Source organism: Tamandua tetradactyla, chromosome 7, assembly GCF_023851605.1.
Source record: "Tamandua tetradactyla isolate mTamTet1 chromosome 7, mTamTet1.pri, whole genome shotgun sequence".
NCBI classification, from domain to species: domain Eukaryota; kingdom Metazoa; phylum Chordata; class Mammalia; order Pilosa; family Myrmecophagidae; genus Tamandua; species Tamandua tetradactyla.
In genome coordinates this window covers 60,244,448-60,266,508 of record NC_135333.1, presented here as the reverse complement: position 1 = coordinate 60,266,508, position 22,061 = coordinate 60,244,448, and the positions used below count along the sequence as shown (strand labels likewise).

The window sequence follows — 22,061 nt, the reverse complement described above, 5'->3', positions numbered from 1 at the left end:
TGAGGCCACATCTGAACAACAAAAGAGGTCCTCCAGAAGTAACTCTTAGGCATGCCTATAGGTAAAGTTTAAACTTCTCTGCTATCTACATAAGCTTCACAAGAGTAAGCCTCATGATCGAGGGCATGGCCTATTGATTTGGGTGTCCCTAAAGTTTGACACAGTATCAGGGGATTCCCTGATAGTAAGGTTTAATAGTTCCAAGTTCTTTCTCCCATCCCTCAGGGGACTTTGTCAATACTTTTTGATTATCTGCTTAATATACTCTAAAATGTATCCAGGTGTTACAATAATGTATACAGAATTAAAGGACCTCTTTCTTATTCTGGGCTCCCTGTGTTTCAATTGTTCAAATGAGCTATACAGATAGGTTGAATTAGATTATACACTATAGAAAATTTCAGTTCCAGATCAAATAAACCTTTCTTCCATTGGTCTCAAAGAGTATGTGTGGTTCTAAAATATAGACACTGTCTTCCTTACCCCTATGTTCTGAATTACTTTAACCCCAACCTGTTCGGCTTTGTTCTTATCTCAAAATATCAGGTTATATATAGAAAAAAGCCTCTCAAAATCCAGAAATAATAATCACCACTCCGGACTTAATGTGTCTGCTCTGAAAGCTTACAATCTAGGCCCCTGTTTTCTTCTAAGCATTTTCTAAAGGTGACTATACCCATTCTTGTTCTTTTGTTTCTGGCTTATTTTGTCTCACTAAATGTCCCACATGTTCATTCACATCATCGTATGCCTCATGACATTCTTCCTTTTTGTAGCAGCACAACCTTCATTCACAAGTAGACACCCTCATTCTCCAATCTACTTCTCCATCAGTGCATCCTTTAGCCACCTGCATTCATTGGGCATCATGTAGAGTGCCCAAAGTCCACAGTCCATCAACATTCTCCATTTCAGATAATTTTATTGTTCCCAAGAGAAAGAAAACCAATAAACACACCCTGGCCAAATAGGAACTCTAAACTTCCTCTTAACTCTTGTCCCTCCCCTCATTATTTACCTCTGCTATTGCTGTGGTAGTGCTGATGGTTTCCTTTTGAACATAGCTCATAGCATGCAATAGCAGTTTTCTCCCTATTCCCTGGACTTAAACACTCTTTATACAAGAATAATATCTTTGAAGTAATTCTTGTGAGAATTAATTCGTATTTCTAGTGTGAACCAGTAGGACACATAGGTCTATATAACCCCTTTCAATCTTGTTCTTCTTCAATTGGTAATATTACTTATATACCCACTAGAGAATCACCTTCGCTCCTATCTATTCCTTTACACTGGAGTTCAACCTCATTAGCTAACGGTTCACCTATCTCTAGCTTCTATGTGCCTCTAAGTCCCCTATATTCTATAATATAAGCCTCTAATTATTCCTTTATGCTGGTCATAAAAGTGGAATCATACAGTATTTATTCCTTTGTGTCTGGCTAATTTTGCTCAGCATTATGTCCTCAAGGCTCATCTATCTTGTCATGTGCTTCAGGACGTCATTTTGTCTTACTGCTGCATAATATTCCATCATATGTTTATTCCACATTTTGTTGATCCGCTTGTCTGTTGATGGGCATTTGGTTTGTTTCCATCTTTTGGCGATTATGAATAATGCTGCTGTGAACATTGGTGTGCAAATGTCTATTTGTGTTGTTGCTTTCAGCTCTTCTGGGTATATACCAAGTAGTGCTATTGCTGGGTCATAGGGCAACTTGTTATTTAGTTTCCTAAGGAAGAGCCAAACAGTCTTCCATAGTGGCTGCACCATTATACATTCCCACCAGTGGTGCAAAAGTGTCCCAGTTTCTCCACATCCACTCCAACATTTATAGTTTTCTGTTTGTTTAATAGCAGCCATTCTTATAGGTGTGAGGTGGTATCTCATTGTAGTCTTGGTCTGCATTCCCCTTATAGCCAATGAAATTGAGCATCTCTTCATGTGCTTTTGAGCCATCTGTATTTGCTACTCAAAAAAATGCCTATTCATATCTTTACCCCATTTTATAATTGGGTTGTTTGTTCTTTTATTGTTGAGTTGCATAATTTTTTGTATATACAGGAAATCAAACCTTTGCCTACTACGTGATTTCCAAATGTTTTCTCCCATTGAGTTGGCTGCCTCTTCACGTTTTTGACAAAGTCTTTTGAGGTACAGAAGCATTTGATTTTGAGGAGTTCCCATTTATCTATTTTTTTTTTCTTTTGTTGCTTGTGCTTTGGATGTAAAGTTTAGGACTCTACCTCCTATTACAGGGTCTTGAAGATGCTTCCCTACATTTTCTTCCAGAAGCTTTATGGTGCTAGTTCTTATATTTAGGTGTTTAATCCATTTTGAGTTAATTTTTGTGTATGATGTAAGATTGGGGTCCTCTTTCATTCTCTTGGCTATTGATATCCAGTTCTTCCATGCCCAATAATTGAAAAGACTATTTTGTCCCAGTTCAGAGGATTTGGGGGCCTTGTCAAAAATTAGTTGACCATGGATTTGGTGGTCTATTTCTGTACTCTCAATTCGAGTCCATTGGTCAATGCTTCTGTCTTTGTGCCAGTACCATGCTGTTTTGAACACTGTGGTTTTATAAGTCAGGAAGTGTTAATCCTCCCACTTTGTTCTTTTTTAGGATGCTTTTAGCTATTCAGGGTCTCTTTCCCTTCCAGATGAATTTGATAGTTAGCTTTTCCAAATCTTCAAAGTAGATTGTTGGAATTTTGATTAGTACTGTGTTGACTCTGTAGATCAGTTTGGGGAGAATTGACATCTTAACTATATTTAGCCTTCCTATCTATGAGCAGGAAATGTCTTTCCACCTATTTAGTTCTCCTCTGATTTCTTTTAGCATGTTTTGTAGTTTTCTGTGTACAAGTCCTTTACGTTCCTAGTTAAGTTCATTCCTAAGTATTTGATTCTTTTAGTTGCTATTTTGAATGGAATTTTTTCCTTGACTGACTTCTCAGTTAGGTGATTGCTTGTTTATAGAAATGTTACTTATTTTTGCCCATTAATTTTATATCCTGCCACCTTACTGAATTTGTTTATTAGCTCAAGTAACCTAGCTGTAGATTTCTCAGGATCTTCCAAGTAAAATATCATATTATCTGCAAATGAGAGTTTTACTTCTTCCTTTCCAATTTGGATGCCTTTTATTTCTTTGTCCCGCCTGATTGCTCTAGTTAGAACTTCTAGCGTAATGTTGAATAATAGCGGTGACAGAGAACTTCCTTCTCTTGTTCTTCATCTTAGGGGAAAAGCTTTCAGCCTCTCTCCATTGAGTACAATGCTGGCTATTGGTTTTTCCATATACTCCCTTTATCATGTTGAGGTAGTTACCTCTGATTCCTATCATTTGGAGTGTTTTTATCAGAAAACGATGCTAAATTTTGTCAAATGCTTTTTCAGCATCAATCGAGATGATCATGTGATTTTTCCCTTTTGATTTGTTAATGTGCTGTATTACATTAATTGATTTTCTTGTGTTGAATCATCCTTGCATTCCTAGTCTAAACCCCACTTGGTCATGGTGTATAATTCTTTTAATGTGCTATTTGATTCGATTTGCTAATATTTTATTGAGAATTCTTGCATCTATGTTCATTAAGGAGATTGGCCTGTAGTTTTTCTTTCTTATAGCATCTTTACCTGGTTGTAGTATTAAAATGATATTTGCTTCATAAAATGAGTTAGGTAGAGTTTCTTTTTCCTCAATTTTTTTGGAAAAGTTTGAGCAGGATTGGTGTTAGTTCTTTTTGGAATGTTTGATAAAATTCCCCTGTGAAGTCATCTGACCCTGGGCTTTTCTTTGTAGGACGATTTTTGATGACTGATTGAATCTCTTTACTTGTGATTGGTTTGCTGAGATCTTCTATTCCTTCCTGAGTCAGTGTAGCTTGTTTGTATGTCTCCAGGAATTTGTCCATTTCATCTAAGTTGTCTAGTTTATTGGCGTATAGTTGTTCATAGTATCCTCTTATGATTTCTTTTATTTCTTCATAGTCTGTGGTAACGCACCCCTTCTGGTTTCTGATTTTGTTTATTTGGATCCTCTCTCTTTTTTACTTTGTCATTCTTGCTAGTGGCCCATCAATTTTATTGATTTTCTCAAAGAACCAACTTTTGGTTTTATTGATTCTTTCTATTGATTCTTTCTAGTGGTTGTCCCATTCATTTATCTCTGCTTTAATCTTTGTTATTTCTCTTCTCCTGTTTGCTTTGGGGTTAGTTTGTTGTTCTTTCCCAGGTCCTCCAGGTTTGCTGTTAAGTCCTTGATTTTTGCTCTTTCTTATTTTTTAATATAGGCATTTAGGGCAATAAATTTCCCTCTCAGCACAGCCTTTGAAGTCCCATAATTTCTGATAAGTTGTATTTTCATTCATTTCCAGATAGCTACTGATTTCTCTAGCAATTTCTTCTTTGACCCACTGGTTGTTTAAGAGTGTTTTATTTAACCTCCACATATTTGTGAATGTTCTCATTTTTTGGTAGTTATTGAGATCCAGCTTCATCCCATTGTGATCAGAGAAAGTGCTTTGAATAATTTTAGTATTTTAAAATTTATAAAGACCTGTTTTGTGCCCTCTTCTTTTTTAATATAGGCATTTAGGCATCCCTCTCAACACAGCCTTTTTCACATCGCATAAGTTCCGAGAAATTGTATTCTCATTTTTGTTCATCTCCAGATAGCTACTGATTTCTCTAGCAATTTCTTTTTGACCCACTGGTTGTTCAAGAGTGTGTTATTTAATCTCCATATATTTATGAATGTTCTCATTCTATGGTGGTTATTGAGATCCAACTTCATCCCATTGTGGGCAGAGAAAGTGCTTTGAATAATTTCAATGTTTTAAAATTTATAAAGACCTGTTTTGTGCCCCAGCATATGATCTATCCTGGAGAATTTTCCATGAGCAGTAGAGAAGAATGTCTATCTTTGTGCTTTGTGGTGCAATGACCTATATGTGTCTGTTAGGTCTAATTCATTTATCAACTTATTTAACTTCTGTATTTCCTTGTTGATCTTCTGTTTTTTTTTTTTTTTTTTTTTTTTTTATCTATAGAGGAGAGTGGTGTATTGAAGTCTTCTACTATTTTTGTTGAAACATCTATCACTCCCTTCAGTTTTGCCAATGTCTGTCTCATGTACTTTGGAGCTCCTTGATTGGAAGTATAAACATTTATGATTGTTGTAACTTCTTGGTGAATTGACCCTTTAATTAGTATATAGTGTCCTTCTTTGTCTCTTATGATGTCTTTACATTTAAAGTCTATTTTGTCCGATATTAGTATAGCTACTCCTGCTTTCTTTTGGTTACAACCTGTGTGGAAAATCTTTTTCCATCCTTTCACTTTCAATCTATTTGTAGCCTTGTGTCTAAGATGAGTCTCTTGTAAGAAGCATATAGCTGGATTATGTTTCTTAATCCATTCTGCTATTCTGTATCTTTTAATTGATAAGTTTAGTCCGTTAACATTCAAAGTTATTACTGAAAAGGTGTTTCTTGAATCCACCATATTATCTTTTTATTTTATTGGTCAGATCTATATATTCTTTGAAATTTTATTTGTCAGATCTAGATATTCTTTTCCCTCTTTCTCTTTGTGTACTTTAAATTACCCTTAGTGGTACTCTTCAGTTCTGTGTCCTCCTCTAGACCTCTTTCTCCTTTTATTTTTTTTTCAGCCAGCAGAACTCCTTTTAGTATTTCTTCTAGGGCCAGTCTCCTGTTGACAAAGTCTTTCAGGACTTTTTTGTCTTTGAAAACTTTAATCTCTTCTTCAGTTTTAAAGGACAATTTGGATGGGTACAGAATTCTTGGCTGGAAGTCTTTCTCTTTCAGGATCTTAAATATATCATACCACTTCCTTCTCGCCTCCAGGGTGCTAGCTGAGTAGTCTGAACTCAGCTTATTTGGTTTCCCTTGTATGTAGTAGATTGCTTTTCTCTTGCTGCTTTCAGGATTTTCTGCTTCTCGTCAACATTTGACAGACTGATTAGTATGTGTCTTGGGAAAGGCCTATTTGGATTTATTCTGTTTGGAGTTCATTGGCGTTATTTGACTTGTATATTTATGTCCTTTATGAGGATTGGGAAGTTTTCTCCCAATATATCCTCAACTACTCTTCCTAGCCCTTTACTCCTCTCTTCTCCATCTGGAACACCAATGATTCTTATATTTGTGTTCTTTGTTTTGTCTATCATTTCCCTGAGATACAATTCAAATTTCCCATCTTTTTGCCATTTGCTGTTTTGAGTCTTCAAAGTCAGTTATTCTGTCCTCTATATCACTTATTGTTTCTTCTGTCTCTTCAAATCTGGTGTTGTGTGCTCTAGCATGTTTTTTATTTGGTCAACAGTGTCTTTATATCTCTGTGATATCCACTATTTTTCTATTTATTCCTTCAAATTCCTCTTTATGCTCTTCTACTGTTTGCTGATCTCCTTTATGTCATTTGCTATCTCACTTATTTTATTAAGTAGAGTTGTATGAACATCTTTGATTAGTTGTTCCAATGTCTGTGTCTCCTTTGGTGTTTTAATTTGGTCATTAGGCAGGGCTTTGTCTGTCTGCATTGTGATATGCTTAGTGATCTTCTGCTTTCTTTGTGGCACATAAATATCATGATTGATTTACTTTGGGAGTTGATTTCTTTCAGTAGTCTAAGGCCTTGTGTTTGCTGCATGGTTGTACAACAGGGAGCAGGGTTCAGGGTGGGGCAGTCAGTGTAGTGATTTGTTTAGGGCAGGTATAGGCACAGGTTGGGGATACTATGCTGATGCTTGTGAAAGTGGGCACCCAGCGGCCAGAGAGGATATAGCTGTGTGGGTACACTGGTCTGGGGGGCGTAACCCTGGTGTGCACTGGTCTAAGGCATGGGGCCCTTTGTGCACATTCATAGAGCTGTAGCAGCAGGTCAGTGTTACGCCTTTGTGGATTGGGGGCAGATGTGACCCGGGTGTGCAGGTCAGCACTTTCTCAGAGCTGGGAAGTGTGGCTGAGGGCCATGCACATGCACAGTTCTAGGACTGCTGTAAAGTGTGGTTTCTAGAGCTGAATGATGTGATTGGGGGCCTGTGTACATGTGTGGGCCTAGGAGTGCCATAAACAGATGCACAGAGCTTGGGGCAGGGGCGCGCTGAGGCTGTGTGACATTATGGGCAGGGGGTGTGGGTAGCTAGGTATGGAGGTTAGTGCCCACAGCCTTATGTGCTGGCAACAGCCTGCAGGGAACAGGGAGGGGGAGATAGTGCTTCCGAGGGGTGCAGGAGAGGTGGATTGGGCCGCTCTTGGGGTGGGGGTGTGGGGCAGGTACTTGCACTAGGGGCTGGTGGAGTAGGGGCACCTGGAGCACAGGGAATGGGAGTGGGTGACGGGGTTCAGGTGGATGGGGTGTGGGGTGAGTCACCATTCATGGGGCTGCACTGGTGAGGGTAGTGCGCCCAAGGAATGTGGCCTGGCTTACTTCCTAGTTCCTGGCTCCTGTCCGTGCACTCCCGTGGGCTCCGTGCTTCTATGCCAGGCTCCAGCTTCTGCTTCTTAGTTCCTTGGCCTCTGCAACCAGGGTTGCCCTATGTGGTGCAGAAGGCTCTCTCAAGTCAACTGTACTCCCGAATCACCACCTCAGTCACCATCCTGTCCCTTCTCTAACTTTTCCATGGAGCAGGTTTAATCCCAAGCTACTCTATTGGCCATCTTCCTGAAAGTCCATGAATATTTTTATTGCCCCCACTTTAACCAAAGTGAAATGGAGGTTTGGAGAAGCTCAATAACTTGCTTGACTTTTCACAAGTGGGAAACAGCAAAGTTGGGATTTAAACTCAGGTCCCCTAACTCTGTTTACATTTCTTGAGATTGAGATCCTGGGCTGCCTTCCAAGCTTGGGCTGAGAGGTGGAGTTCAGCAATTCTTGTGAAATCAAATGACAAGGGTGAGGAATTGAGCAGGGCATTAGGGCTCTCAAGGGAAAAGCCACAGAACCACTGTGGTTCTGTCACTTTTGGTTTAACCAAACCTGGGCTGGAAACTTCATGTACCCAGAGGCATGTGTAAATTGTAAATGCATGTGCAATTTGCCACTCCTTTCTTTCTTTCTTTCTTTCTTTTTTTTTTAGGAATAAGTAGTAAAGTTTATTAAGAAGCAAGAGTATACATTAAGAGGTTAATGGCGGGCGCACCCAAGGGAGAGACAGGCACTGAGTGGAGTGGGCTACCTTGTTTTATAGAAAAGTTTTGTTGGTAGCAGGTTTCCATAGTAACCTTTGAATCTTCTTTGTTCTAGGAGGAGGTAGTTAGCAGAATTCATGGTTTGTTGTCACATACCTAAAATTTGTCTTTGAGCAAATGGTTAACCATCTTTATGAACCTATTCTTCCTATTATTAACTAAGAGTTTGCTTTGGGACCAGAATTTTGCCAGCTTTTATGGTTTGGGGAGTTTCAATGGTTTTGGGGCAATTTGGGGGCTTTAGGGAAATCTTCATCTCAGGAAGTTTGCAGCTGCAGTTTGCAGCCCTGTATTAGTTCCTTTGAAGCTAGATAAGAAACTAGGGACTTGCAGTTATCTGTTTACTCTTTCAGAGTTGAACAGGAAACCAGGGGCTGACAGTTGTCCTATTTTATACTGCCTCAATCCCTCCTGAACGAATTCTATCCTTTTAATTTTAAGGGGAGGTTGAGGGATACGTTTTTGCTATTTTCAGAGTTGAAAGAATACATGTAGGAATGTGCATAATTGCTGACAATGTTGGAAAGACTGGGGGATATTGGAAAATACAAAAACATTATGATGTTACAATCTGCCCCATCTCACTACTCTCACAATCTTTCTGCCACCTCTTCTGTGTAAGTCCCTGAGGTGGGAAGGAGATTACAAGTTTACATCTTGCAATGTGGAAATGAGGGAACAACAGCATTTGGGGGAACCCAAGTATGCTCTGGCTCATTTAGAGCTGCTTACTGACTCCCTCCCCACACCGTGTCCATTTATTTTGTCATATAATGATGTCCCGGTCACACTTGAATGTGGACAGCTATCCTGTGTGCTGGTGTGCTGTTGAATCAGAGGAGTTCTGTGTCCAGGATGCCACTTTTAGTAATTATCCAGATTGAGCTGTTTCAAACACATGTCACAGATGGGCAGGTCCTGTTTAGATGTATTCTTGTTTCTTTTAAAAGTCTCTTTCTTCTGAAGATGACTTTCTGATTTGTAATTTATGGCAAACATTGGACTTAGCAGGAGCAAAGGGAGGAGAGACTGCATGAAATACAGGTCTCTGGGGCTGGCATTTCACGTGGACGATGTTGCTCTCCTGTGATCTTTTGAAATCACTCCTGGCAGGCTTGCCAGAATATGTATCCGGTGCCCTGATAGCAATGGTGCCAGCTGAGCCCTGATCCAGGTTCGATGGTCTTGAAACTAAAAGAATTTAGAGATAAGAGGGCCAGTAGGAATAAGTAGTAAAATTTATTAAAAAGAGAAGTTTATTATAAAGAGAGAGTACATGTTAGAGAGGTTAACATGAGTGTGCCCAAGGGAAGGACAGGCTTATCACCCTATATGTTAACCAGTCGTCCCAAGATCAGTGCAACTCCTTCTGTATTTTAATTTTACCCACAGAAGTATGTGGAGGGATGGGTGTGTTGCCTGGCTTTGCTCTGTGGGAGAATTCTCAGAAACGTGTTTATCTTCATAGTTTCTTCTCCTGTCCTATCTTTCCCAGACAGATGCCTGCTCGGGCTTGCAGGGCTTCCTGATCTTTCATAGTTTTGGTGGGGGCACTGGCTCTGGCTTCACTTCTTTGCTGATGGAACGCCTCTCCCTGGATTATGGCAAGAAGTCCAAGCTAGAGTTTGCTATCTACCCAGCCCCACAGGTCTCCACTGCAGTGGTCGAGCCATACAACTCCATCCTGACCACCCACACCACCTTGGAACATTCAGATTGCGCTTTCATGGTGGATAACGAAGCCATCTACGACATCTGCCGCAGGAACCTTGACATAGAGCGCCCCACCTACACCAACCTCAACCGCCTCATCAGCCAGATTGTCTCCTCCATCACTGCCTCACTCCGCTTTGATGGGGCGCTCAATGTGGATCTCACCGAGTTCCAGACCAACCTGGTGCCCTACCCTCGCATCCACTTCCCTCTGGTCACTTATGCTCCCATCATCTCTGCTGAGAAAGCCTACCATGAACAGCTCTCTGTGGCTGAGATCACCAGCTCCTGCTTTGAGCCCAACAGCCAGATGGTGAAGTGTGACCCGAGGCATGGCAAGTACATGGCCTGCTGCATGCTCTACCGAGGGGACGTAGTGCCCAAGGATGTGAATGTCGCTATTGCCGCCATCAAGACCAAGAGAACCATCCAATTTGTAGACTGGTGTCCCACAGGCTTCAAGGTGAGAGCTGATGAATCAGAGAGGAGATAGACACTTGCTTAGACAACCTTAGTAGAGGAGGATTACCAAGGATGGGGGAGAATAATGTGCAAACTCTAGGCTCATGAACCAATATGCAACCTACACACTGATATGCATTCCACAAAGTATACAACACAGCACAGAGTTTCCCATTTTAACCACTTTCATGTGTACAATATAGTGACATTAATTACATTCACAATATTTTGCTGTCTTTGACACCATCTATTTTCAAAAATTTTCATCACCCCGAATAGAAACTCTGTACTCATTAAACAATAACTCCTCATCTCCCAACCCTCCAGCCCTAGTACCCTGTAACCTACATTCTGTCTCTATGAATTTGCTCATTTTAGGTTTTTCATATTTGTGGAATCATACAGTATCTATCCCTTTGGGTTTGACTTATTTCACTCAGCGTCATGCTCTTCAAGATTCATCCATGTTTTAGCATGTATCAGAACTTCATTCCTTTTTGTGGCTGAGAGCTATTCCGTTGTGTTTGTGTGTGTGTGTATATATATATATATATATATATATATATATATATATATATATATATATCTCAAATGAGTTGATGGACATTTGGGTTGCTTCCATCCTTTGATATTGTCTCCCAATTTATTTTAAAACATTAAATATCCATTCTGTAAGCAGTAAACTCTGAGGGTCAGTGGAGAGATATAGAGTAGCCAGGGAAGAGCCTCGAATCCCAGCACTGGTGAATGTCAGCAGCCTCCCCTTTGTGCTGAATTGGCAGGACATGCAGGCTATCTCTTGCATGTAAACTTCTGTGCCTAACATGACCACTTTATCCTGGGTTCCCACGGTCCTTTATCAGATTCCAATATCATAATTACCATCATTCACTTTCTCTAGATCCCACTCCCCCATTGTCTCCAGTCATGCTATTAATCATTCAAAGATTTACTGTGTACCACAGGTGGTACCAATTGCTGGAGATAGAGATGTGCATGCCTCATTTATTCCCTGTTGGGGCATACAAAACACGGTACCATGCCCGCCTCTGAGCTGACCCGTTTGGGTGTGAAGCTCTGACTTAGCTGATCTCCTGCTGGGTCATGGAGATAGTCTTCCTTCCTGTCCTACTCCTAGCGATGTACATGACATTTCCCCCTTAGACTACTATTTGTGTGTGACAGTCATAGTCATTCTTGCAAAACTTATCAAGGCAATTTAAAAAAATGGAGTTTTTTTTTCTTTTTAAAATTGAAACAAACAGAACAAGCTAGTAGGAGAAAATGGGATAAAAAAGAAAAATGAGAGAGATGTAGGGTGAAACTTAACAGGAAGTGTTTCCTTTATTTTAAGCTAAGCTCTAAGGGCTTCCAGAAAGATAAATTAGGTAGAGCTAGCATCTTTAGTTGCTCTTCAGAAAAGCACATGCCATGGGGTGGGAGTTGCTGAACTTTGTCTTCCTGAATCCTCCCCAAGATGTTGTCCCCACTTGACTTGGGTCATGGGGTTACTGCTCAGAAGAAAGGCGGGGTGGCTCCGGGCACAGGGTTTCTGCTGGCCAGGGTCAACTCCAGCAAAATATGTGCTTTGGCACTGTTTATATTTATTGCCTTTCCTTTTTTATTCTCTGCCCTTTGCCCCTTTCTCAGCGTTGCCCTCCACCCACCAAGATGCTTCTTGTGTCTGAGAGGAGTGATAGGCAATGCAGATTCATTTAATGGGTTGGCGGCCTTTCCTCCAGGTTCTGCTGCTGCTCCCACCCCACCCTCAAAAGCAGATGTGTTTTAAAACAAGGAATATCAGAGATTGTCAATTAAGGCATGGTGGCTTGGGTAGGAGAGATATTTTTTTATAGCACTGTGATTTTCAGTGTCCCATAGATAAAACTATAGCTTGTCACCCTAGATTTCTTCCAATATCTTTCGGCTCTTAGGATTGGCTTAGGTTTGGGATATGTTGTGTGCAGAAGGGCTTGTTCTAGGATAGTACCTCCGTCATCAGACTGGGCTGGGGTTAGATTGGGGGACCTGACCACGCTGCTTGGGAAGTTAGCTAGGACAGGCAAAACCTCTGACCAACTTTGACGGAGTCCTTGCTCACAGACACTGATACTATCCCCAGGATCTTCTGGATCTTTTTATTTATTGCTCTAGAATATTCCCGTGACCTTTAAAATAGCTCTTCACCCTTGGCAGAGAAATTTCCCTAAATTTATTGGCAGCCTGACTAATAGGAACTTCAGATGACCATCTGGGAAAGAACAAGCTTTATAAGTCTAGAAATTAATTTGCTTACAATACATCTACTTCTTTTTTAGAGATAAATATATACTGTACGCCCCCCCTTTCATTATAATCTCATTCATTGTCCTACTTGAATCTTCCTATTAAACATTTCTACCTATTATCATCGCTGTTCTCCTTTTCTCTCTAGTATTTCTATTCTCTAGCCCTTCCCCTTGGACTTGCCTGTATCTGATCCCACTTGCTTGTACTTTCCCTCCAACACTCACCTCTCTCTACCTGTCTGTTTCCCTAACCTCCTGATTCCCTCCTCTCACCTTCCGTTCTGTAGTCCCATTCCCACTCTTGTGCCTGGCTGCTACATGGTGGTTACCAAAGTGCCCCCATCTGGAGAAGCTGTCACCCTGTTATCCTTTGACTGACTTGTGGCCTCTTCTGTTGTTCCTCCCTTTCTCTGTTCTTCAGGTGGGCATCAACTACCAGCCGCCCACCGTGGTGCCAGGAGGGGACCTGGCCAAAGTCCAGCGGGCCGTCTGCATGCTGAGCAATACCACGGCCATCGCGGAGGCCTGGGCCCGCCTGGACCACAAGTTTGACCTCATGTATGCCAAGCGGGCCTTTGTGCATTGGTATGTTGGAGAAGGAATGGAAGAAGGAGAATTTTCTGAGGCCCGGGAGGACCTGGCTGCCCTGGAAAAGGATTATGAAGAAGTGGGGACCGATTCATTTGAAGAAGAAAATGAAGGGGAGGAATTTTAAATATACACGTTCCCTTTGACTGTGTCTTTTTATTTATGCTGCTTGACTCAAAAATCACATTCACGCATTCAAGAGTAACACCATACTCCAAAACCCAGCCTGATTTCTGTCTTAGATAAGAGGAGGGGGTCGATTTCAGTACCCATGGGTAAATGGGCCAAAAATGGATGCTGGGCTCTGCCAGACTCTCCTTTGGGTAAGAGCAGCTGGTGTCATCAAAGAAGGGTCACTGTCTCTGGGTTAGGGTGAAGCTACGTTACACATGTGAGGAGGTCTGACGAGAAGTTTAAATTCCAGAATGGGCTGAGTCCACCCCAAGCACAGCCTGTTGGCTGGGGAATGGTGGGCATTTGAGGAAAGCAAAGATTTGGGGATTGGGAAGATGATGGGGTGAGAGTTAGCAGAGGCTCACATGAATGGGTCACTAGCATGGCCCAAGCACTTTCCAGATTTATCCTCCATTTATTCATCAGATATTTGAGTGCATACTATATGCTAGGCTCTGTTCTAAGACCTAGAGATTTAGTGATAAAACAGACAAATTTCTTGCCCTCATAAATAAGTAAGCGAACAAGCGTATTTTGGTTAATTAGTATTAATTGATATGAAGAGAAAGAACAAAACAACGATAAGAGAAAGTGTTTGGGGGAGTGTGTTAGTTTTCTAACTGCTGGAACTGTAATGGCTTTTGTAAAGGGGAGTTTAATAAGTTACGAGTTTACAGTTCTAAGGAAGTGAAAGTGTTCAAATTAAGGCACCAATAAGAGGTTACCTTCATTCAAGCAAATCCGTGGGTTAGGAACCCCCGTCAATTGGGAAGTCACGTAGCTGGCATCTGCTGGTTCTCTGTTCCTGGGCTCTGTTGCATTCAGTCTCTGTGTAGGGGTTCCGCATTTTGCTTCTCTGGGGCTGGCTTTCATCTCTTGGCTTCCCTTGCTCTCTCCAGGCTCTGGCTTGCTTAGCAGCTCATGGCGATGTCTGCCAGACTCCACGCATCTTCAATCATCCGTGTCTCTATTCTCTGTGTCTGCATCTGTGTCAGCTCTGCTGTGAAGTTTCTGTTGACTCTGAGGCTTCTGTCCTTTCTCCAAAATATTTACTCTTTTAAAGGATTCCAGTAATCTAATCAAGACCTACCTGGAATGGATGGAGTCACATCTCCATCTAATCAAAAGTTAATACCCGCAATTGGGCATCTTCATGGAGATAATCTAATCAAAATATTCCAACCTACATTATTGAATCAATATTAAAAGAAAGGGCTGCTCCCACAAAATTGAATCAGGATTAAAACATGGCTTTTCTGGTGTTCATAGTAATACTTTCAAACGGGCACAGGGAGTGCTAATTTAGAATGGGTAAGCCAGAGAAGGCCTCCTTGTGGTGGTCCAAATGACAGGAAAGAGCCACTGTGTGAAGCTGCATAAAGAAATGAAGCTGCATAATGAAGATGCATAAGAAAATTTATATTTTGGGTAGCGCATTTCCTAATTTAACTTGTATGGTCAGTTTAGTTGAATACCATAAGTACATGGAATCTTGAATAGGGTGTGAGATTTTGTTGGTTTGTCTAGGTAAGTATGATACCCTGATTCATCCCAGAGTAACTAGGGCAGAGAATAAAAATATTTGCAAAGTCCCCTTGTGGGAATGGGAGAAATGAGGAAATTTTCAATTTCCCGATCTGAGGAATTCCTGATATTCTCGTAAGCAGTGGGGACAACCGATTCAATAGGCTGAGCCATCAATCTTGGGGTTTGCTCCTATGAAACATTCCTGCAAAGAAGAAGCTAAGCCTACTTATAATTATGCCTAAGAGTCACCCCCAGAGAGCTTCTTTTGATGCTCAGATGTGGTCTCTCTCACTAAGCCAACTCGGCAGGTGAATCCACTGCCCTGTCCCCTACATAGCACATGATTCCCAGGGGTGTAAATCTGCTTGGCAACGTGGTACAGAAATCCCAGGATAATCCAGGACCTAGCATCAAGGGATTGAGAAAGCCTTCTTGACCAAAAGAGGGAAGAGAGAAATGAGACAAAATAAAGTGTCAGTGGCTGATAAATTTCAAACAGAGTCGAGAAGTTATCTTGAAGTTTATTCTTATGCATTATATAGATATCCCTTTTTAGTTTATGGTGCATTGGAGTGGCTAGAGAGATGTACCTGAAACTGTTGAGCTGTGTTCCAGTAGCCTAGACTCTTCTTCTTTTTTAAAAAAACTTTTTATTTTGAAATAATTTCAAACTTGCAGGACAGTTGCAAAAATAATACAAACCTGATACAGAGAACTCCAACATACCCCCATACCTCCAGATACCAGATCCATAAATTTTAACATTTTGCTACCTTTGCCATATCATTCTTTCATCTGTCTATTTAGCTAGATGTCTGTCTGTGTATTTATATATATGTATTTTCTGAACATTTGAGAACAGGTTGCACACATTATATTCCTTGAATGCATATACTGCCATGAACATTTCCTATGAACTATTAGCCTAGATTCTTGAAGATGATTTTATAAAGACATAAGGTTTACGATGTGACTGTGTGATTGTGAAAACCTTGTGTATGATGCTCCTTATATCCAGGGTATGGACAGATGAGTAAAAAAATATGGATTAGAAAATAAAGGGGAGACAAAGGGTAAAATAAATTGGGTAGATGGAAATAATAGTGGTCAATGAGAGGGAGGGGTAAGGGATATGGGATGTATGAGTTTTTTCCTTTTCCTTTTTATTTTTTTCCTGCAGTGATGCATATGTTCTAAAAATGATCATGGTGATGAATACACAACTATTTGATGGTATTGTGAGCCATTTATTTTACACCATGCATAGAATGTATGTGTGTAAAGATTTCTAAAGAAAAAAATGCACCACTTATGTTAACAACAACAAATAAGAGGATGTACAGGAAGGGTCAATGCAAAAAGATAGATTGGGAACAAGCCTGGATGTCAGAAGAACAAAAAGGATGTTGGTATGGTAGGTATGGCTGGAGAAAGATGGGGAGATGAGGCCCGAGGGACAGGGGCCAAAGCATATCCAGGTTATAGACTATGATAAGGAGTTCAGATGTGTTTAAGTGAAATGGAAGTCTTGACAGGGGTTTAAGGATATTTACTATGAGCCAGTCACCATGCTAGAGGCTTTATATACGTTATATTTAATCCCCCAAACAATCTGAAAATGGATATTCTGCTCATTTTATACAGAAGGAAACTGAGACATAGAAGGTTTTCTGTGGTGGAGGCAGTAAGGGGTGAAGCTCAGTTAGCACACGGCCCACCATTTCTATCCTTTTGTGTGCCCATAGCCATTGGTATTTGCACTTGGTCCCAACTGCCTCCTTTTAAAATGAAAGATGGGGAGAAGCAAAAATTTTACATCATTTACAAAGAAGGGGATGAGTTAATGCATCTCTTTCCAGAAGTTGGGTGCTCTGGGAGAACTTTAAGAGTAATCAAAAGGCTGCTTTTATTAAGCTGCTAATAAGATACACAGGGTCAGACCCATAGTAGGTCTCCATGAATTAAATACACACTCCTTTAATTTATGACTACCCTAAATGTTTCTATTCTATATTTCTTGGAAGCCCCCCAAAAATGGAATAGAATGATCCAAGCAAAGGACAATTAGGCCAGAAGTAACACTAAACACTTCTATAGTGTTTTTGGAGAGACCATGCTCTTTTGCTCATCTGTAATGGAGATCGTGATGTGGAAAAAAGGTCCAGGTAGGAAAAAAAAAAAGGCCCAGATCTGCTGTCCATTGTGGCCTCTCTTGCCTGAGATCCTTCTTGGATTCGGATTCCAGAGATGTCTGCAAGGACAAACTTGGCATTGGAAGAGAATTAAGACAAGGAGCTGTCAGCTCCTGAATCCTCTCAACAGAGGTGAGAGACCTACTCACAAATTTCAGATAAGCCTCTGTGATAGATTGAATTATGAATTCCCTCAAAAGATATGTTCTGAATTTGTGCTCCTGTGAGTGTGAATTAATTTGAAAACATTATTAAGATGTGGCCCACTCAATCAGGATGTGCCTTCAACCTGATTACGAGGTATCCTTTAAAGAGAAGTCAGAGAGCCATAGGGAGGGGCCAGAAGCCAGGAGTCAGTAGAAACTGGAAGTGCAAACAGAGAAAGCCAAGGACATTGCCATGTGATAGAGAACTGCTATCACCAGAAGGCCACCGATCCTGGGAGGAGGCAACTCTGCCAATACCTTGATGCCGAACTTCCAGCCTCCAAAATAGTGAGAGACTAAATTCCTGATGCTTAAGCCAACCCATTGTGTGGTATTTGTTATAGCAGCCCTGGCAAACTAAGACAGCTTCCAAGGACCCAAGAAGTGCCTAAGGGTATGACCATGACCTAACTGGGGAATACAACACACCCTCTTGGCCAGGGATTAGGGTTGGGGTAAATTATATATGGTGTCTTTTCTTCTAAGTTTATGTGAAGTTAGATTAAAATAGATGCAGGTGCCAGCCCTTACTTGAGGGAAGTCACAAAAGTGATGTGTAAGAGTTCTGAGTAAAGGCAGATAGGCCTGTAGGAAAGTTTGGAGGGTGATATGGAAGGGCTTTGGGTATTTTGCTTCTTCTCCGCCATGTTCTTCTCTTGCATATTTCCTTGTTTTGCTGCTTGACTTCAAGTCCAGCCATGGGGTTAGGTATCTTTAGTGCTGCTCAATTTTTCAAGGCTCTGCTCATGAAGCAGTAGAAGGAGTATGAAATTTGAGAACTAGAAAGAAGGGTCTCTAGAAAGAGGGTAAATAGGAAAGTAGCTGGTTTTCTACCATTCTCCTGAGCCAGAAGCTTTGCAAGCCTTCCTCCAGCATGGGATTGACTGGAAGCTTCTTAAGATTGGAAAGCAAGTTTGGAAAACCTAAGAGAAAGGATGGATATCAGAATGAACAATTAAATAACTGCCTTTGGTAGTTGCTGGATAATGTAGTCTCCCGAATTCTAATTCCAGCTCTCGTAGGGATTCCTGACAAGTCATTTTTACTTTTTCATGTTTTATCTCAGAAATTAGAAGAGTCCATAATGAACATAATATCTGATGAAATACGCTATTTCCACCACAGTCTCTCAGAATACAATGCCCACTGACCTGTATGTCTTGGCTCTTTTTGGTTTGGGGGCAGGGGATTCATAGGTATTTCTCCTGGCTGCATTTGGGGTACTGGGTCCTGCCAGCTCAACAAGAGGGACAAACCGTCAACGCTTGACAGCAGTCAGCTCAGGTTCCAAAATGAGCTGACAGAGGGAGAAAATGGCATGTGTATGCATTCCAAATTGCTGACTCTATCGGCAGTCTGATGGACATTTAACTTCTCCTTAACAGAAAATTGCCACTAATCCCGCTGTACTGAGTTTTTACGGTCACTGGGTGGTAGATGCAAAACCTATCAAAGAGTGTGAAAACTTCCCTTTTTGTGTCGTGAGCTCAAAACTGTCTATATTAAAAAAAAAAATCAGTACCACAATTAGTTTTTTTAGCCATGTTACAGATGAAAACAGAGTAGGGCAAAAAGAGGGGATATCAGTGCTGATACTAATCAACTTTTGGATAACTTAGGATATCCTTCTTCTCCCCTTCCACAACAGAATCCCCAGAGTAAAAGTTTCATGAACATGCAGAATGAAGCCCCTTCCAGGGCTCAGAAACTTAGTTTCAATCATTTAGAAAACATATAGATGGATAGAGAGATAGATAGAAACATAGCTAGATAGGTAGAAGGATATAACAAATGTGGCAAAATGTGAAAAGTTGGTAAATTTAGGTAACTGGGTATGTTGGAATTCTCAGTGTTGGTTTTGTGTTATTTTTGCAACTGTCCTTTAAGTTTGAAGTTATTTTGAAATAAAAAGTTAAAAAACCCACAACCTAAATGCTGGTGAGAATGTGGGAAACTGGATCACTCATACACTGCTGATGGGAACATAAAACCACACAGCCACAAAAGTTAACTCAAAATGGATCAAAGATCTAAACATTAGGTCTAAGACCATAAAACAGTTAGAGGAAAATGTAGGGAGATATCTTATGAATCTTACAATTGGAGGCAGTTTTTTTTTTTTTTTTTTTTTTTTAAAGAGAGAGGAAGGAAAGGAAGGAAAGAAAGACAGAGAAGGAAGGAAGGAAGAAAGGGAAACATCTTTATTTTTATTATATTTTTGTTTGTTCGCTTGTTTTTTTTACATGGGCTGGGGCCGGGAATCGAACCGGGGTCCTCCGGCATGGCAGGCAAGCACTCTTGCCCGCTGAGCCACCGCGGCCCGCCCTGGAGGCAGTTTTATGGACCTTAAACCTAAAGCAAGAGCACTGAAGAAGGAAGTAAATAAATGGGAACTCCTCAAAATTAAACACTTTTGTGCATCAAAGAACTTCATCAAGAAAGTAGAAAGACAGCCTACACAATGGGAATCAATATTTGGAAATGACATATCAGATAAAGGTCTAGTATCCAGAATTTATAATGAGATTGTTCAACTCAACAACAAAAAGCCAACCCAATTACAAAATGGGAAAAAGACTTGAACAGACACCTCTCAGAGGAGGAAATACAAATGGCCAAAAAGCACATGAAGAGATGCTCAATGTCCCTGGCCATTAGAGAAATGCAAATCAAAACCACAATGAGATATTATCTCACACCCACCAGAATGGCCATTATCAACAAAACAGAAAATGACAAGTGCTGGAGAGGATGCGGTGAAAGAGGCACACTTATCCACTGTTGGTGGGAATGTCAAATGGTGCAACCACTGTGGAAGGCAGTTTGGCGGTTCCTCAAAAAGCTGAATATAGAATTGCCATATGACCCAGCAATACCATTGCTGGGAATCTACTCAAAGGAATTAAGGGCAAAGACACAAACGGACATTTGCACACCAATGTTTATAGCAGCGTTATTTACAATTGCAAAGAGATGGAAACAGCCAAAATGTCCATCAACAGACGAGTGGCTAAACAAACTGTGGTATATACATATGATGGAATATTATGCAGCTTTAAGGCAGGATAAACTTATGAAGCATGTAATAACATGGATGGACCTAGAGAACATTATGCTGAGTGAGTCTAGCCAAAAACTAAAGGACAAATACTGTATGGTCCCAATGATGTGAATCGACACTTGAGAATAAACTTGGAATATGTCATTGGTAACAGAGTCCAGCAGGAGTTAGAAACAGGGTAAGATAATGGGTAATTGGAGCTGATGGGATACAGACTGTGCAATAGGACTAGATACAAAAACTCAAAAACGGACAGCACAATAACACCTAATTGTAAAGTAATCATGTTAAAACACTGAATGAAGCTGCATCCAAGCTATAGGTTTTTGTTTTGTTTTGTTTTGTTCTTACTATTATTACTTTTATTTTTTTTCTCTATATTAACATTCTATATCTTTTTCGGTTGTATTGCTAGTTCTTCTAAACCGATGCAAATGTACTAAGAAACGATGATCATGCATCTATGTGATGATGTTAAGAATTGCTGATTGCATATGTAGAATGGTATGATTTCTAAAAAAAAAAAAAAAATGGACAGCACAATACTACCTAATTGTAATGTAATTATGTTAAAACACTGAATGAAGCTGCATCTGAGCTATAGTTTTTTTTTCTTATATATTTTTGTATTTTTTATTTTTATTTTTATTTTTTCTCTATATTATCATTTTATTTCTTTTTCTGTTGTCTTGCTATTTCTTTTTCTAAATCGATGCATATGTACTAAGAAATGATGATCATACATCTATGTGATGATATTAAGAATTACTGATTGCATATGTAGAATGGAATGATTTCTAAATGTTGTGTTAGTTAATTTTTTTAATTAATAAAAAAACAAAAAACAAAAAAACAAACAAAAAAAACACACAGCCACTCTGGAAAATACTTTGGCAGTTTCTTAAAAAATTAAACATGCACCTTTTATACCCCCACCAATTGTACTCCTGGGTGTTTCTGCGAGAGAAATGAAAACTTACGTCGGCACAAAAACCTACATATGGGGCAGTGCGACAGTGGTTCAGTGGCAGAATTCTCACCTGCCATGCTGGAGACCCGGATTCGAGTCCCAGAGCCTGCCCACGCCAAAACAAACAAACAAAAACCCCTATATATGATTGTTCATAGCAGTTGTGTTTGTAATAGCCCCAACTGGAGATGATTTAGCTATTCTTTGATGGATGAATGATCAAACAAATGGTGGCACATCTGTACTATGGAATACTATTTAGCAATAAAAAGCAATGAACTTTTGGACAGATCTCCAGATAATTAAGGTAAGAAAAAAAATTAATTCCGAAAGGTTACATTTCTATAGCATTTTGAAATGTCAGAATTTTAGAAATGAAGAAAACGTTAGTGGTTGCCAGGGGTTAAGGAGGGGATAGGGGTGGGCAGGAAGTGGGTATGGCCAGAAAAGGGCAGGAGAAGGATTCCTTGTGAGGACCGAGACATTCTGTATCTCGGCAGTATCAGTGCTGATATTCTGGGTGTGATATTGCACTCTAGCTTTTTTTAATCTCTAAAAATTTTATTGTGGTAAAAAATATATAACAAAATTTGTCATTTTAACTATTTCAAATTTTTATTGTGGTAATATATGTGGAACATAAACTCTACAATTTTA

The 22,061-nt window shown here is 40.2% G+C and overlaps 1 protein-coding gene across 1 annotated transcript in view; it reads left to right on the top strand.

Moving 5' to 3' along the window:
* The window catches only part of TUBA8 (tubulin alpha 8), a 28,846-nt gene extending 15,426 nt beyond the window's left edge, over window positions 1–13,420 (top strand). Inside the window, exons 4-5 of the mRNA XM_077169546.1 lie at window positions 9,719–10,399; window positions 13,108–13,420. Coding sequence (XP_077025661.1) covers window positions 9,719–10,399; window positions 13,108–13,401 — 975 coding nt within the window. The 3' untranslated portion in view covers window positions 13,402–13,420. The remainder of the gene's footprint in view (window positions 1–9,718; window positions 10,400–13,107) is intronic.
* The last annotated feature ends 8,641 nt before the right edge of the window (window positions 13,421–22,061 follow it).